Source organism: Hyalella azteca, unplaced genomic scaffold, assembly GCF_000764305.2.
Source record: "Hyalella azteca isolate HAZT.00-mixed unplaced genomic scaffold, Hazt_2.0.2 contig15535, whole genome shotgun sequence".
Taxonomy (NCBI): Eukaryota; Metazoa; Arthropoda; class Malacostraca; order Amphipoda; family Hyalellidae; genus Hyalella; species Hyalella azteca.
Genome location: NW_025945385.1, coordinates 435,078 through 453,063, shown reverse-complemented (window position 1 = coordinate 453,063; position 17,986 = coordinate 435,078). Strand labels below are relative to the sequence as shown.

The window sequence follows — 17,986 nt, the reverse complement described above, 5'->3', positions numbered from 1 at the left end:
GGTCCTGTCAGGACTTAATCATGAAATTAAATACTTCACGTCAAACTTTCATGCATCGGGCTAGGAAATACAAAGCTTAGTAGCATTTGAAGTTATATTGTGTGCCAGTGATATGGCGTTGAAAACATTGCTTCGATCACGCTGCTCTCGATGTTATCGCCTTAATTAAATATCCTCTGTTAAAACGAGTTAAATTGTATGAGCTTTATGAAGACAGTATTTATGCACTAGCACTAAGAATTTGTTATGGTCTGATTATTTCAAGCTTTTTAGTATTATTTGTATTATTATTTGTAGTTTCAAAAATAATGAGTAAATATCAGTTTAAATGTTTCTGAATGTTCGTTATTATTCAGTTTTAATTTTATGAGCAGTTAGTCCATGAAAATGCTCTAAATTTGAACCTAAACTTACTTTATTATTATATATTGCAGAAGTAGTATTCGACACACAGGTATTTCAAGACGGTCGAACTGAGAGGTTACAAATTCAAAATGGCTGCTCACTGTTGCAAGAAAAGGACTTGCTGTCTCGCGCTGGGCGTCTTCGCTTTGGTGAGTAAATTTACGGCAGATAAATGTTTTTCATGTTGTCTATCAGATATATTTACGTCAGATAAACGCTTTTGACGTGGTCTATCATAAATATTTACGTCAGATAAACGTTTTTCACGTGGAGTATCATAAATATTTACGTTAGATAAACGTTTTTGAAGTGGTCTTTCATAAATATTTACGTCAGATAAGCGTTTTTCACGTTGTCTATTATAAATACGATCATTTAATACTAATTATTGTACCACGAATTGTGGCAACTTTATTAAGGTGCGCCATCAGACAACGTTTGTTGGAGTCGAGATGCTAATTATTCCAATGGCGCTGATGTAGAAAAACGACTTTCTTGAAAATGATGAGGCACTTGATGCAATGATGAGACTCATTACATCAACTGATGGCGTCGTTACGTTCTTGAATATTTTGATAGTTTTACAGTATTCATCATTTACAGTTACATGAATTGAGTAATTATAGTGTTTCATTAACCCGGGAATTTCAAACCATTCTTATTGTATATTATAATAGTAAAGCCATGTTAATTTCTTCATAGATTGGTGCAGTAAGCAACTCCATCAGATCAATCCTCACCTTGGCTAACTGGGACTGGTCGTTGGCCACCAACGACGATGAGAAATACGTTCTAAAGTTCTGTAAGTGGAAATCTATTCGCATGTATTGAAATTCAGAAACATGTGACGTGCTAAATGATAAGTCACAGCAGTACTAATTTCAAACCTATAACACAACTGTAATGTTGAATGAAATTCTTGTTGCAAAATGTTGAATAAAATTCTTGTTGTCGTTGCAAGTTTCACATGTGAAGTGGTACGAGTTATTTTCTTTAAACCTTGCAATTGATTAACAAATTTATCACAACAACATAGCACTGATAGTTTACGTATTGCTGAATATCCTACTATAAATTTTCACGGTTTTCGCTCCATGGATGAGTACGTTTGAACATTTCTTAAGTTGTCCCATGTACGAACAAATTAAAATTAGCTCACTCAGCTCTGACCTGAAACATTTATGAACTCCAATTCTCCCGCGAGATAAATTAACGCAAGCTCATTTAATTACATCATATGCAAATAAAATGATAGAATAATTCACTCTTTGAATTACACACGTTTTCAATAGTTCGAAATCAAAACTAAATCTTCTAATTATTTAAGTTCAGTGTTCAGGTGCCACGTGGCGTCAGCGATATTGTGTTTGTGCCTCATCGTGGCCAGCAGCGTCTACATCTACGCCGTCGATCAGGTGATACCTTCATGAGGTTAATTATAATAATATTGATACGCAATAATGATCAATGTTTTGATAGAGAAACAAGCTATTTTTTGTATATTTTAGTATTTTGTGAGGAGTGGTGCAATCATAAATTTTATATTATTTTTAGTAATTCAAATAAACGTTTGAGCTAAAAGTTTATTACTGCCTCTCAAAGCAATTTATTTACCATAGAATGACCAATGATTTTTCCCTTAACCAAACTCTCATTTTGGAAACACATAATAATAACACTTCGCTTCCTCATATAATACTTCGCTTCCGACAATCATATTTGTATTAATTTAGTCTGATACGAAATGTGGATGAAAATTCCATCGACAATATTTCTCATATTAATCGTGTATTTTGGTAACTTATGATATCGAAACTCTCATTAAAAACTAAGTTTAGAGGTCAATATATGTAAGAAATTTGAAAAGTTTTCTAAGTGTAAATTCCTCTAACCTACGCTGGACTGTCATTCTCCTTGCCTCTGAAAAATGTTATCTGGGTCGGATGTTTCAAAGAAATGCCCTTTGCACATCTAAAAAATTTTAATGCGTGATATTTCGAACATTTTTTGGTGCTAATTTCAATAAAAAGAATTTTTTATTTTTAATAACATAAACAGTCCTCAGTGCAACCTCTATATTTAAAAATTTCTAAGGCGGCAAATTTCCACACGAATATTAACATCACAGATCGTATTTACCAATTGTAATCTTGTTCTTATAGGACCGACCACGACTCATGATTCCATTTCTGACGTGGATAATTTTGGCTGTGTTCGTGGTGCTGATATTGGTGGTGGTGAGTTTCATCACGCGCCCAATGTCTCCGCTGGCCGCACTCCTGGCCATCGCTGCTACCATAAAAGGACTTCTCTGCTGGCTGGTCTACACCCACATGAAAGAGGTAAAATTTTGTTCCCGTTTCAATTAAGTAAACGTAGGTGTAATTTATTTCACTTTTGTCATAATTTTACCTGTTTTCACCAAAAAAATCAGTAACTTAGCAGTTGCGATGGCTTTTCACAGATTAACGCAACCAGGAATGTTGAGAGTAAGATAATATTTCTGAAATCCATAATAATTCTTCTCATTAATGAACGGGAACTGAATTTCTGAATTTTTCACGACTAAATGAACACAATTATACACCTGAAACTATTAGAATAAAAGTCTTACGCTAAGTTTGAAATAATTAAATAAACATTAGAGAATATATGAGATTAATTTATTGCACTCATTTTCATGAACTTTTTTCTGATTTCAATTTTTATTTTTCTACAGAAAGTATTCTGTGACAGCCATGATGATCGAACACCACCAGTAATTTATTTCACGTGACATTAAACTCTTTTTATCTATTTATTGACACAAAAATCTTGCAGGGATCTGAAATAAAGCTACTGCAAAATTACTGGTAAATTATATATAATAAAATAACAAGAATTTATTCATCGACAGACAATGGAAGCGACTGCAGGGGACGGGCCAATGCCAATGGTCGAAGAACTTGCCTGAATCTCTGGAGAAAATTTTTTCTGTAAGGAACTGCTGAAGTTTTCCGCAGAACCATCAATTATGGCATTCAAATCACACTAAATTTTGTTGAACGGCTGTGATAATTTGAACATTTACGATGTATTTTTTGCGCTATTTGTTAGTTTCAATTACCTGATGAATTCAATTTTAAAGAAGAGTTACAGAAATGATTTAATTTCTACTCCATTATGGAAGCAAATATTCTGATGTGAAATGTTCAAGTCAATATTAAATGTTCGGTTTCCAGGTTGACCGCCGTTCACAGTCATTCAGAACACCCAGAGATGGATCGTATTGTGCCTTCTTTGCTATATCAAACAGTAATGCTTTTCGGTTAAACGATTGTTCCTAGTCAATATTCAACTGAAGCGAGAATTTTCGTTAATCGATTTGGTGATGGACAATGTAAACCACTTTATATGTCGACGTAAGAAGAACGTAATCTGTTGTTCATTATTAATCTTCTCACGATTTTGACTATAGGGTTTAGCTGAAGGCACGGAAGGCGCTTTGTTCGGTTAAATCAGTGTTGTTCAGACTTTTTGTGATGGAATGCACTTGGAGGCCTTGAACAGCAGCCTAGCAGCATCAGATACCAACGCTTACTACCAACCATATTAAGAATATATTAACATTTGCATATATAATCGCTTGTATTTCACTTATTGGTACATAACTTACTATTCTAAAAATTTCTGCCGTATGAATATCGTTTGAATTCACTGGGACAAAAACGGTGTGAATAACAACATCCATGGATCTTTGCTGGATTATTTACTCTTGGGCTGTGGCATCTTTGATAAATAAAAATTAATAAGTGAAAGCCAATCAAGAAACCAAAAGCATATCACCTGATAGGTCCCCGCGTTCTTATGACAGGCTTGCCACAGCTTGGGAGTCACTGTGTAAAATAACATAACACAACATAGTGATGTCGGCGCTGATGAGTAGGCCTGATGTGGCCTGTCGTCGATTCGTGTACTGTTCGTGACTTGTTCACAGAAGATCTAAAAGCATGTCTTTTGACCGGATCTTTTCATGACTGACGATAGTTTGAAATAGCTACTAGACTTCCACCGGGTTCGATAAGGAGCTAAGCATTTCAAATCTGAACATATATTTATCCATAGCTTTATCTAGTCTGTTCTTGAACGCGTTCATACTTGGAGCGCCAACGATGCTATCAGGGAGGCTGTTCCACATGTCGGTGACTCGAAGCGAGAAGAAATATTGTCGCGTGGATAAGTTGCAGCGCAGTTCGTTTATTCACTAATAAATATATATTATATGCTCACAGAATATCTAGCGATTTCATCATTGGTTCATGACACTATTTTCTCAATCTAATTGTTTTCACATTTATGTTCTCTGTTCTCTGTGGCATGTGATACCACGGTTATGTCAATTTGTAGTGCGATGTTCATGTTACCAGGTCAAGATATGAAGTGCAATTAAATTCATGGTAATGAATCTATCAACCGGGTTCGACCGCAGTGAATTCAGTATCATGTGAATATTAACTTATAGATGTATTTATTATTAGAAATTATTTGTCAAATAGAATGACTTATATTTTTTTGTAATAATGATCAATGTAAGAACGTCTATACGTAGAAGATCTTACCTAGAGTTTTGTTTTAGTTATGAATAATTTTATTTAATTTATATAATTATATTCATGTGCTCAAGAATACAAGTTGCATTAACATTCATAAGATCACGACAGAGCTTATCCGGTGCTGGCTCTATCAAGAGAAAACTAGACAAGGTCAAGCAGATAACTAATTAGCGACCAATTCCTTTGAGTGGAAAATACTACTTTGCATCCATACCACATTGCTGAAATTTATGGGTTAAAAAATTTGACAAGCGGCATAAATGTCCACCTGGTCAACGCGCAGCCTGGAATTAAAGGCGATGCAATTGACCAGTTGTTCTATCGAGCGAAGGAGCTTCATATATTAACTAAAAAGCTATTTTGGAAGGCGACAAATAAGTACAGCTGGATGCTAAAAGGATAAATTTGAGCAGTGATTGAACAGAGAGACCAGCTCTCCGTGCATGAGATCAGAAGAGATGGTGAAAGAAAGTGGGATCGAGAGGGAAATAGAAAATGGGGTGAATCGGCTTCATGCCAGATTAGTTATCATCGATATATATTTCATCCATTTCTGAATCCTGCTACAAATTTTTGATGACATTAAATACACTTGATTTAGTTTCTTTGAATTACGTCGTTAGTTCACTTTCCCTTAAACTTTTTGACACATTCGTGCAGATGAACAAGGATAATCAACTTGTTCAAATAATGTCATGAATTGAAATTTTTGCAACATATAACTAGAAACTTTATGCGAGGTAATCTCTACATCCGACTGTTTAGTTTGCGATTTCCAAACTTAAAATTTTTATGAATTTCATTTGATGACATTCATAAATTCGGCATTACACAAACTGCAAAGTGGTTTTTAAAGCTTTTTCTAAAAATCTTAAATGAGACTCAAAGAATTATTAAAAATAAGTTGTGTTCGTTCAAAGTTTGTTGACAACGGGATTTTTCATTTTGTGTAAATTTGAAAAATATTACAATATTACAGGAACATTGAACCGATGAAAAAAATTATATTTGATCTAATTCATTTAACTCGCTTTTTGAGTTAAATAAACATTAAAACTGAGATTAAAATATGTACTAATTCCTGTTTCTAAATTTAATGCCCGTTACCAGTACCTCTGCAAAGGATTAGCACACTTATTGAAAAAATTTCATCATTGCTGCTTATCTCGCGTGACAACAGCGGTTCCACTGATGTGGAGGAAGCATTTGATAACAGATTAGATGAGAATATAACGGAAAGGTGCGGCGATCATTACAACGATAGAATGCTATATAGGTACAAAGGTAGGGACGGCAATGACTATCAGGGAAATCCCTATGACGATGCGAATTTGTTCCTAGAAAACAAAGATACATTTATTGGAAAAATTAATATTCGCGGGAATTTTTTTATTAGCCTTGCATAAAAGAAATTATTGGCACAAATTGCGTTTTGGCGTGTTCGAAGTCAGGCAACTTCGATATTGGGACTTTTGGTTCGCTGTTTTTAATTTTTTAACAACTACGTTTTTAGTGCCTATATCGCATATTAGCTATTCTAGCAGTAGAAACAAGTGGCATAACAAACGGGCATTGGTCGAAAAAGTTACATTTTACTGAATCTATTTTACTGGTTCGCTAGTGCTGTAAATAAATACGGACTATCCTTGAGAGCGCATCCGCGATTCATTTCGTATCGGGATATTTGCATGATAAAAACTATGATACATCTAAAGCCTTCTGTCTTTCGAATGAGTGGTGAACTCATATTACAGTCAGGCTATTACTTTGATAACCTTTGAAGTCATATATTTTCAACTATTTGATCAAAAAGAATGTACGGACTTTTGAAGTACTTTAGTACAAATAAATATTTGTCTTGACTGATGTTGTTGGAGTTAAAAATATGCGAACTTGTCCCCCGCTTTGAGCATGTGTTTATGGACGATAAGAAGCACGTGACAGCGAGCAGCAATTAATTTGGACGATTTTAAACAATAAAAAGTTCTAGTGCGTCGTTATTAATGAAATTTCACACCCATTTTTAAATGGAACAGGAAATTATGGTAGCCAACCTTATTAGTTGTGCATAAGCTAATTAGAAAATAAAAACTTTCAAAGATTGAAATTTCATCTTTATTGAGAGTGAATAATTTTTATTTATCGCTAAGAAATTATTCAATACAGTTAATAAATCCATGAACAGGCTTCATGCAAGTCTACAAAGTGTTCAAATAGTTCAACGAGGTTATAGAAATAACATCGCAATTATGGAATGTGGTTGCAACCCGTGGTAGATTCCAACAGTTAACTAGCATTTCCTGCCAAGGCTTGCAAATGCAACAAATATGCCCTACTTCGATTTAAAAATAGGATAGTAACAAAGAAACTGCATGAATTCGGCATTGAAATTCCTGAGGCTATCAGCTTGATATCTTATCAGCATGATTCATTGTCAAGGTAAAAATAATTTTGTAACAGGCGTAAGTTTATTAGTTGGTTCAAGTATGATAGAGTAACGATGATTTCTTTCATGGGAATAGACAAAAGAGGCCTAAATATAATTATTTAATTATATAATTTAAATTCAAATTCAACATGGTGAAAAACTAAAGCACTCACATAAAATATATTTAAAATTAAATTTATAAGTATTTGTATGTATTATACGAAAACTGTAAATTGAGTCTTAAAAAAATTATTTTAAAAATTTCGTTACGTAAAGCTTCATTCTGCGCCTTCTATGGGAAGGGGGTAACTAAGCTACGAGCAGTTTTATCACTTGCATCACGTGTATCACTGCACATCGCAGCGCGTGATTGTGCGTTCAGTTCCTTGATGAGTGCACCAGCAGTGACTACAGTGAGTAGGAGACACTAGGATCTAGTGCCTATATTCTTTTCTTCCACCTGTCTACGCCTCGTCTGTATAAATTTGCGTTCTTTTTTGCTTTTTCTTCGTTTGCTTGTGTTTTCTTAATTTGCTTGAGTCCAATGTCTACTTTGATTGCGACAAACATTACTCACGGCAACATAACTCATGCAACCACTCTTGCCTTCGACCATAACCCGTGCAAGAGTGTAGGAATGTTATTTTCAAGTAACGAAGTCAGCGACATTAAATGTTTGTGAAGCAGTTGAAGTGTGTTCATTATATAAATGAGTATTGTGCATCTGTGCAAGGTAGTGACCACTTTAGGTAGATGGTAAAAGCAAGATTTTAAACGGATATAAAGATTAAATGCGTCTGGTAAAAAAGATGTTTGGCATGGCAACAAGAAGTGAATTCACGTTGAAAACGATCGGAAGTTTCTTATTGAGTTAGTCGATCTAGTGTGTTCTTGCCTGGGTTTTGGAATCTGTGTGGCAACTGAATATATAAAAGGACAAAATTTTAGTTGAGAGTGTGCAAAAAAACATACATTACCTGGCATCCTGGCATCCATCATTCTCTTTGTTTTCTACTATTATTTCAATTCATTTTCTCAGATTTGAGTAAACTTTTTAACCTCTTCCTCTTTTCCACCATTTCCTGGTGGCAGCGCAATAATAAAATATTCAGATGCATCAAAACTTCTAAGTTACACGAATAAATGTATTATTTATCTTGAATCACGGTACTAAAAATGTTAATGATGATCAAACGCTGATCTAAAACTCCTCATGAAATTCGTTAACATCATTCTAGCATTCGTAATAACCTTTTCTTTTTATTCTCAACAGAGCTTGCCAGTTGAATACGACTTAATTTTCTAGATTATGTTTTAAATTGGCAGTTGCACTATCAGCATGAAATTTAATATCTGAAAAAATTACGAGGAAAATATAAAGATAATGAGGCCGTTTAGAAAACTCTGATGAATCATAATCATTTAAGTTGATGATAATACCTCACCTGGTTCATCAAATTCTCGATGCAGCAGAAAAACATTACAAACAGAAGACAGATTTTTGAACGGTTGAGGATTGAGGCAATAATTGATATTGAAGTTCAAAGTTCCTGTTTGCACTTTTTTATCCGAGAGGCAGCGAATAAACTGGTCATAAATTTTCGGATAAATCACATGGGAGTCGGCCACTCCGTTAAGAGTTAGACTAGAATTTGATATTTTTCGGTCTGCCATGACTGTCCACTGTTGCGGTAAACGCATTTCATTCCTTGTGCTGGGAATTTTTGAACTGGTGAGTAGTATTGAGTTGTTCTTAATAATTTAGACTTTTAGCTTTTATCTAAATTAATGGTGCCAGTTGAAAGTAAATCCTGCATTTTGATGAAAATCCTCGTATTTAATATACCAACATTCCAACGCATAAGGTCGCAATATCATATTTATCGGACGAGTCTGTGCAACATTTTTTAAACCTTGAATGATAATGTGATGCTTATAAAGGTGTAAAAGCCTGTTCATGAAGACAAAAATTGATTCATACTCATTGATTCGGAAAGTTTGTACAAGGATGCAGATTTAAGATATGAATTTCTTGTTATCCTATCCAGTTGTGAAAGTACCATTCCATAAGTAGGATATTGAAACGATTTCCATCGTAAACGAGAGAACACAAGGGAATTTTTCCTATCAAACATAAAAAATATAACTCAGTACTCACTGCAGTGAGTGACAGAGAGCGCATTTTCTCGTCGACGAAAACTTGAAGTCACGGACGCACGGACGGACGGACGGACGGACGGACAGACAGACAGACGGACATGGCGAGCACAATAGTGCATTTTTTCCATAAATGAGAAAATGCGCTAAAAAGACTCTTTCTTCTTCGACAAGCAGCACAATATCGGCTGCAAAATAATTTCAACTGCATCTTGATATGTCAATCAACAACAGCAACACAAAATCAAATCATTTTTAGCGCATTTTTTCATTTATGGAAAAAATGCCCTATTGTGCTCGTCATGTCCGTCCGTCTGTCTGTCCGTCCGTGACTTCACGTTTTATGCACTATTGTGCTCGTCATGTCCGTCTGTCCATCTGTCTGTCCGTCCGTGACTTCACGTTTTCGTCGACGAGAAAATGCGCTCTCTGTCACTCACTGCAGTGAGTACTGAGTTATATTTTTTATGTCTAAGCAACACAAAATCTTTCAGTCATCACAGTGAACTTTTGACAAACATGAGAGGGCAACTAGGCGGTCATATATAGGTAGATGAAAAATTATTATGGCTGTCTAACAAAGCTTTTAATATTCCTCACCTGCATTTAAAGATCAAGATGCATTTCGATTCCTTTGTAAAAATACTTTATTAGCAATGCTCAACCTAAATGTACCCAAATAACAATAAGGGATTTCAAATCTTCTAGAATTCCTCGAATTTGCACGACTATGATATGTATGCCCCGTCAAGTCTCCCGTACAGCAACCATATCAACTATTTTTTTGTTGGTTGCAGCTGAACAAAATACTAATCACGTGTCATCATGAAGTGAGGCTAAACTTATCAATTTGATCAAGGCAAACATTAACAATTTTGTGAGTTTATGGAGCTGACCTGCTCCATGTTTTGAGGTCGAACCAGGAACGGCTAAGATGCCTGTGAGAGGCTTGTGAAATTTAGGGTCACGAGAAAAAACTGTAATGGATTCAGATTTTATAATATATAAATAGAAATTTAAACCTGACAGAGACAATTTTTAGGTAACTCAATAACGGCATTGTTGTCGGACATACTAGATAACATACATTTGACTTATTTGTATTGAGGATTATTTACAAGAAAAATTGATCTTTCAAGATATCATAAACATGCGGGATCTCCGAGCCCACTTATTGCACTTGAAATAGAAATGAATTTAATAAAGTATCGATGTTGAAATATACTTGTAATGCAGGTTTTTTTCTCTTGGTCATTATTTTATTGTTTGATTACATTGCAGATTTGGGCCGTGGGAAGCGTTATAACCTCGATCTATGATTTGGCTAAGGAGGAGTGGTCCACCAGCTCCACTGAAACAGAGAAATACCTGAAGTTTTGTAAGTGTGATTTTGTTGCGGATTGCAAATCATCGCAGTTCGTTGTCATTGCAATGGATTCAGATTTTATATTATATAAATGAAAATTTAAACCTGGCAGAGACAATTTTGTGACTTCAATTTACGATCGGGAGGAGATAAGGCTTTCCAAGTAGATTTTATTGACTGTCGTGGAAGACTGAGCTAATGACATATGATAGCGATGAACTCGGTTCAAAAAAATAATTTTACAGTTCGTAAATCAAAAGAACGAAATTTACAGTTTGACAACGAAATAAAATTCCACTTTATAAAAGCATTTATTTTACAACCCTAATTAATAATTGAAAAAGCTCGGTAATTGACTGTCTAGAAAAACAATCGATCAGTTCAAGTTATAATTCGAATCAAGAAATGTTAGCCGGACACGAGTATAATTTGTAATTCAGAAAAACTGGGTGTGTGACGGAACGCTTAAATGAAGTTTAGAATTGAACATTGGTCTGAACCTTGGTTAAAAAAAATCTATTTACTAAACTTCATAAATAACAAATCATTTTATTCCAGGGGTAATCTCAGCAATATTGTGCGCGGTCCACATCGCTGTCATCAGCCTCTACACCTACGCTGCCAACCAAGTGAGTTCCCAATAAATCGAATTGATTACATAGGCGTTATAAGCGTTATTGCTCGGACACATGAACAAGTTTTGAGTTATTATTGAGTTTTCTAAATTATTGAGTTATTTCGAGTTATTGACTGATTTTTCATAAGATTTAGTTTGAGTTATTTACTCATTTTTATTGAGTTTTATTTTAAATCGGTAAATAGTGTAAATTAAAATGTTTTCCTTTTAATTATGTGTCAATTTAAAGAAGATCGCTGTAAAGAAATTAAATAATTTGTCATCATCACATCGCATCAAGAATAGGCTTACATATCATTCACAATTAATCGATTATAAAAGCCGCAGCGAAAAATGAACGGGATTTATAATGACTTAAATGAACACCATATCGAACCCGGTGGAAGTCTAGTAGCTATTTCAAACTATCGTCAGTCTTCATTAGATCCTGTCAAATGACACGATTTATATCTTCTGTGAACAAGCCACGAAAAGGATAAGAATCGGCGACAAGCCACATCAGGCCTACACTGCAGCGCCGAGATCACAATTTTATGTTATGTTATAAAATCCAAAATGAACAGGACTTATAAAATCCACAGGCCTTAATTAGTGGCGAAATCGCGGACAATGAAAAGTTCAAAGGATGTCCAAGCGAGTTCACGTCAGTGGTGACTCAAAATTTAAACGAGAAATTATAAGTACCCCAACGCATTTCCTTTCAATCGAAAGTTACATAAAATTAATCTAAATTGTATAATTATATTTATCACTAACAATAATATTCACTAAGATTTTCACTTCACATTTCATTTTAACTTTCGCTACTGAATTTAACTCAAGCACATTTTACTGCCTACAAATTTTTGAACGCTCGTGTCGAAATAAAGCAAGAGTCTACTGCGTGTGTCATCAAATTTGCGTGTGTTATCAATAACAATTGCTACATTTTATCAATAACATGTGCTAAATAACATGTAACTATCACTTACAAATATTCTTTACTGACAATATTGCGATGCCCTACATTGATGCTAGGCATTCTTTTTTTCTTAAAACTATAATTCCTCGTGAAAAATTCATTGATAATAACATTCATTATCAATAAGTAATGTTGATGCCCAATATAATCTCATTTCCTTATTTTACTTAGGACCAGCCGAGGCTAATGGTCCCCTTCCTAGCGTGGATGATCTTATCCATGTTCGCCCTCATCATCCTCGCCGTGATGAAAATTATCAACAATCTACTCACCCCTTCGCTGGCCGCCATCTTTGTAGCTGCAGGAGCAGTTAAACTATTTCTCTTCTGGCTGGTTTATTCTCACTTAAAAGAGGTAAAAGATACGCATAAAATGTAGCAAATCCTTGTTAAAGTTTTCATTGTTTTGCTGTTAGTTAAAGAAAAACGTTTATAAAGAAGAAACGTTAAAGAAAAACGTTTATTATCAGTGACAGGGTCAAAATGGTCTGATCCTCGATGCTGACCTCACTGTATATCAGTTCAATAAATGTAGATTCAGCACATTAAATGTAGAAAGCTCGCGGATCTTGAAACTGGTAAAATGACTAAAACATTTTGCGCTCTAAAATAATAAATATGGGACGATATATTTGAATGCCCTAAATTTTGACAATAGACTAAAAATGCCCTACAATAAGTAAAAATTAAATTGCATTGAACGCACATTTTATTCGAAGTATTTCAATTTATAACCTTCATTATACCTAACTCTAAATAAATCATATCTAGCATGGAGTAAAATATTAATATTTCTTTCCCCAGGAAGCCACAGTCGGAGAGCCTCTCGTGCCACTTGGTTGATAAAAATATCTGCGTATGTTCATGAATGTTTGTCATTTTCTACAAATTTTAAAATTATCTTATTTTATCTACTGTATACATTGTCTCCATGAATATACCGAGAGATATATGAATTAGATGCAAGTTGTTGGGAGTAAATCGATTCAAGTCGCCTGTAATAATATTTTTGCCGGTGGATGATCACTATGTTCTATGGTGTGGGTAATGATAAAGCATTCCTGCATGGTAACTAATACTTGTCACTATAGTTACCGGTTGCTAAATTTATCGTCTGTAGACAGGGGTTTAAAACATCTAGTGCGATACGGCCCATTGGAATTTCTAACGGTCATTTTTGCGGATAATAATTCTGTAATTTAGGATTTTTTATTTCCGTTTAGCGGCAAACATTTATGATGACGGTATTTCCTTATTAAATTTTAAAAATTACAAAAAAGTAAAATTTAATTTTTGCATCAGATCCTACAAATTTGCTAGTAAATATTGAATTATGGGCCTTTTTCAACATTTCTTTTCGCGGGCTAGAGAGAAGATAGAGCCAGTTATTGGCTGCTAGAAGGTTGTGAGTCGGGGCAGCGTGAATAGGTTGCGACAGAAGAGGTTGGACCATAGCATGGTTGAACTAGTATAAGGTTGACCCATCAGAAGCAAATTTTTGTGGATGTAGTTCGTTGTTCGCCTGTGACGTCACTGATCTCAGTGACGTCACGGGCATTAACCAATCACCGAATGCGATCAAACCAGTCAACCAATCAGTCATGGGAATGACGGTTTTGTTTACGTTTCTCCATCTACGTGACGTAACAAGAAAGCTGAACTGAAAGACGGAACTTCTCGTGGGTCAACCTTATATGTATAGCTCAAAAATCGGGCCATAGTAGGTGAGGCCAGATGCAGAACTGCTTGCTTATGAGCGAGTATGCTGAAGTTTTGTCTGAAGAATTACGGCGCTATTATCTTTAAGCAGTGTTTTACTGGTGCGGATTAAGGCGTTCCAGGGTAGACTGCGACTTCTTTCTCTGTGGTTGGGTAAAGTTCTGACATGCTGAGGCTGAGTATTGGCTTTATTTTTTATTTAAGAGTAAAATTTGTGGATCGCGTCTGCACCCCTCAAGGCCAGGGCGTTTGAGTTCAGTCTGTGGAGTTCGAAACAAACTTAGGCTATACGGGGTTTGGAGCCGGATCTGAAAATTATTTTGAAAAGGAAAATAGATCATTAGCCAATAACCGAAAATTATGGAAAATTTTAAACTTGTTCTCAGCTACCTTTTACGAGAAATGCATGTATAGAATCAATAATCAGCTAAGTGATTCTGGACGACAGTTCAGAGGTCGACATTAGCGGAGCTTGAGTGCCACTGTAATCTTACCTCCTTCTTACACGTCTGTAATCTTTAACATGTTACCTCCGACGTGCTCGTAATACTTAAGTATTATATCAACGAAAATAATCATCGCGTTAATTGTCCCATACATCGGGTGGGATAAATAAATTGCCAGTAGCTGCTGCAAGGCAAGCTACGGTCTATCCCAGCCATGGTTGGATTTTGTAGATGTAGTTTAATAATTTATTAAATCTCCACTGCGCCGTGCCTGGATGCTGGGGAACTTAGATGAAGAACTAATATCATATATTACAATAAAATTAAAAATATAGAATAGAAAAGTGTTCTTATTGTTTGCAGTAATAAATTTCCAGGCGAATATATCATTTCGCTCAGGGAATAGCTGCATAGGTCAATAAAATAACTGATAAGCTACCCATATAATATTAACTAATAACCGCAGGTCGTTGACTGACTCAAAAAATGGTAAGTGGCCTTTTGTGTCAACGATTGTGGATAGTTTTGTTAACTGACTCAAGCTAAGCTAAGTGGTCTTTTGGGTCAATGATTGCGGGTAGTTGACTGACTCAAGGAAAGCTAAGGGGTCTTTTGGGTTAATGAATGTGGGTGGTTGACTGACTCAATATAGCTAGAGGGTCATGCGGGTCAATGACTGTGCCGTGGACTGACTGAAGGAAAGCTAGGGAGTCTTCGCTAAATTTTTCTTTGACTCCTAGTCTAATTTTAAAATGAAATAAAAGTCAGGAATTTTTCACGATTTACAGACGATTGTCGAGTATCATCTAATCAAAAAAGCATTCTAATTTATAACACTATACTATATATCCTGAGCAGAGGTTGAGTTTTAACATAGATATTTAATTCAAAGAAGTGTTCTTGTATTGCTCGAGGAATCTATTCTAAATATCCTCCCGTGATGCCTCAGGGGGTAAAAATCTTAATTAAAATATACATCTCGCTGCTTCCTTATAAATTCATCATTTTCCTTCGCTTTAATCAAGTGTCAATTTTAGTTCATGTAAAACGATTGGCATTTAACAAAAAAGGCATTGTTGAGGGAGAGCTTCAACACATACCAGCTACCCCGACGGGATAGTGCAATAAATCAACGCATAACTTGGGAAAAAAGGGCCAGTAAACGCAGTTAAAATCTACGCTATATATCTTTATTAAGGAAGCTAAAAGAGTACACTAATCCGCGAGCGTAAATATTTTTAAACACAGACGGCTTACAATATCCTACCGCTATACAAGCACCCTTACAATATCCTACCGCTAGGTAAACACAGACGGCTCACAATGCCCTAATGCTAGGTAAAAAAAGACGAATTACAAATGAATGCCCTTCCGCTAGGTAAACACAGACGGCTTTTCTTTAATCCCATAAGGCACAAAGAGGGTGGCCCCTCCTGATGCTGACCGCTAAAAGAATGAGAGGGAGCCGACTAGGCACACTCCCTTATTAAACCAGCGGAACCCTAGTCAACAAGCGACTAGCGAGCTGCGCAGCTACATTCTTTAAACAGCCCTTCAAAGCAAGAGCTAAATTGCAAATTTAATTCGTTACTTCGTCCTTCGGAGGACCCCTGCCTACCTTAAACGGCTTGAATAAAGGACTTCCATCCTTACACAGTTGCCGTTCTGTCTTCTGAACGATCACTATCGCTCAACTGTGCTTCACACCAAGTAGACAATCCGAGGGAGAACACTTAATGCTGTAATGATTTATGGCACCGGGCATTGCGCGAGAGTGCCAGGTCAACGGCCACCAGCAGTAGTAGTGGAAATGCGCATCATCGGCGACGAGTCCGCTGGAAATACTTTCAGCCGCTGACAAGCATTGCATGACTAAGTCACATCCCGTGCCACCTCCGCAATACTTTGCTCACGTGCTGTGGTAAGAGATCAACGAGTTTTTTTCGCGTCCGCTGTCGGCCATATCCGAATGTACACTAGGAATCATTTCCACGAGCACATTGAACATGGCCAATGGAACTTCGCCCATTTGCATTTATCGCACAATCAAGCCAGTAGCAGTTACCCTCAAAGAATCAAGAAACCTCCAATATTTGATAATGTTCCGCATGTGCGACTGTTACGTAAAGTGAATTCTTTGGGAATAGAGGGAAATGTACTCCAATGGATCAGGAATTTTCTAGTAGACAGAAGACAACGTGTCAGCATTAACGGAACCGTATCTGACTGGGCAACTGTGCGCAGTGGCGTGCCGCAAGGAAGCGTTCTTGGGCCTGTTTTGTTTGTCGCTTTTATGAACGATCTCTACAAGTGTTGTCAAGCGTGTGCTCCATGTATGCCGTTTACACAAAAGTTTATAATACAGTCAAGGATGCGTCAAATAAAACGCAACTGCAATATGATCTTGTTAGTTTAGTTGACAGGGCCGATGCGTGGCAGCTGCGTTTCAATGCTGATAAGTGTAAAGTACTTCACCTCGGCAAGCACAATGAACAGCAAGATTACAGTATAACAAGACATGGTTGCAACGAGAATGTTATGATCGAGAAGTCTTGCGTGGAAAAAGATCTTGGGTTTGTGTTTACAATGAATTAAATTATCTAGGCATATTGAAAAGAGTTAAAAAAAATCCAATAAACTGCTTGGGATGATCAGACGCTCCTATATGTACCTAGATATAGAAATGATGAAGTTGTTGTTCACCTCTGTCGTACGCCCGACCCTAGAGTTTGAAAACGTTGTGTGGTCACCAGACTTAAAAAGGACAAAAATTTAGTAGAGAGTGTTCAAAGACGTGCACGTGCAAACGGATAATTCCTGGCTTAACGGGCAAGTCTTATGAAGAAAGATTGAAGATTATGAGGCTTCTTAGTCTCAGTTATCGTCGCCTGCGTGGTGACCTCATTGAAGTACCTATACAAGTATACCCACGGTTTATGCAAAGTCCCTGAAAAATTACTACGTAGAATTTGAAACAGGAACCAACACCAGGGGCCACAGCTATAAACTAAAAAACTGCGGTGCAACTCATCCATGCGACAACATTACTTCTCGCTTCGAGTCGCCGACATGTGCAACAGCCTCCCTGAAGATATAGTTAACGCTCCGAGTATGATCGTTTCAAAGAACAGACTAGACAAGCCCATGCAGGAGCAGGTTTAGTCTTGAAATGGCTCGTATCCTACGGAACAACTGAAATCTATAAGCGATTTTAAATCTACCGTCCGTTGAAAAGATTTGATCAAAAGGCCAGTCTAGTCAAGAAGAGAACAAGAA

The 17,986-nt window shown here is 36.2% G+C and overlaps 1 protein-coding gene across 1 annotated transcript; it reads left to right on the top strand.

The window, feature by feature from the left end:
- Positions 1-364: 364 nt before the first annotated feature.
- Positions 365-4,313, top strand: LOC108665416. The gene is made up of 5 exons (XM_018152163.2): positions 365-554; positions 1,108-1,207; positions 1,738-1,820; positions 2,568-2,747; positions 3,302-4,313. The coding sequence occupies exons 1-5, from the start codon at positions 495-497 to the stop codon at positions 3,356-3,358; spliced, it is 480 nt and encodes a 159-aa protein (XP_018007652.1). The 5' UTR covers positions 365-494; the 3' UTR covers positions 3,359-4,313.
- The last annotated feature ends 13,673 nt before the right edge of the window (positions 4,314-17,986 follow it).

Bases quoted from the DNA above. Each gene is read 5' to 3' on its own strand.
- LOC108665416 (XM_018152163.2), top strand. From the start codon at position 495: ATGGCTGCTCACTGTTGCAAGAAAAGGACTTGCTGTCTCGCGCTGGGC. The intron at 555-1,107 runs GTGAGTAAATTT...ATTTCTTCATAG, and splicing joins CGCTGGGCGTCTTCGCTTTG to ATTGGTGCAGTAAGCAACTC. The intron at 2,748-3,301 runs GTAAAATTTTGT...ATTCATCGACAG, and splicing joins TCTACACCCACATGAAAGAG to ACAATGGAAGCGACTGCAGG.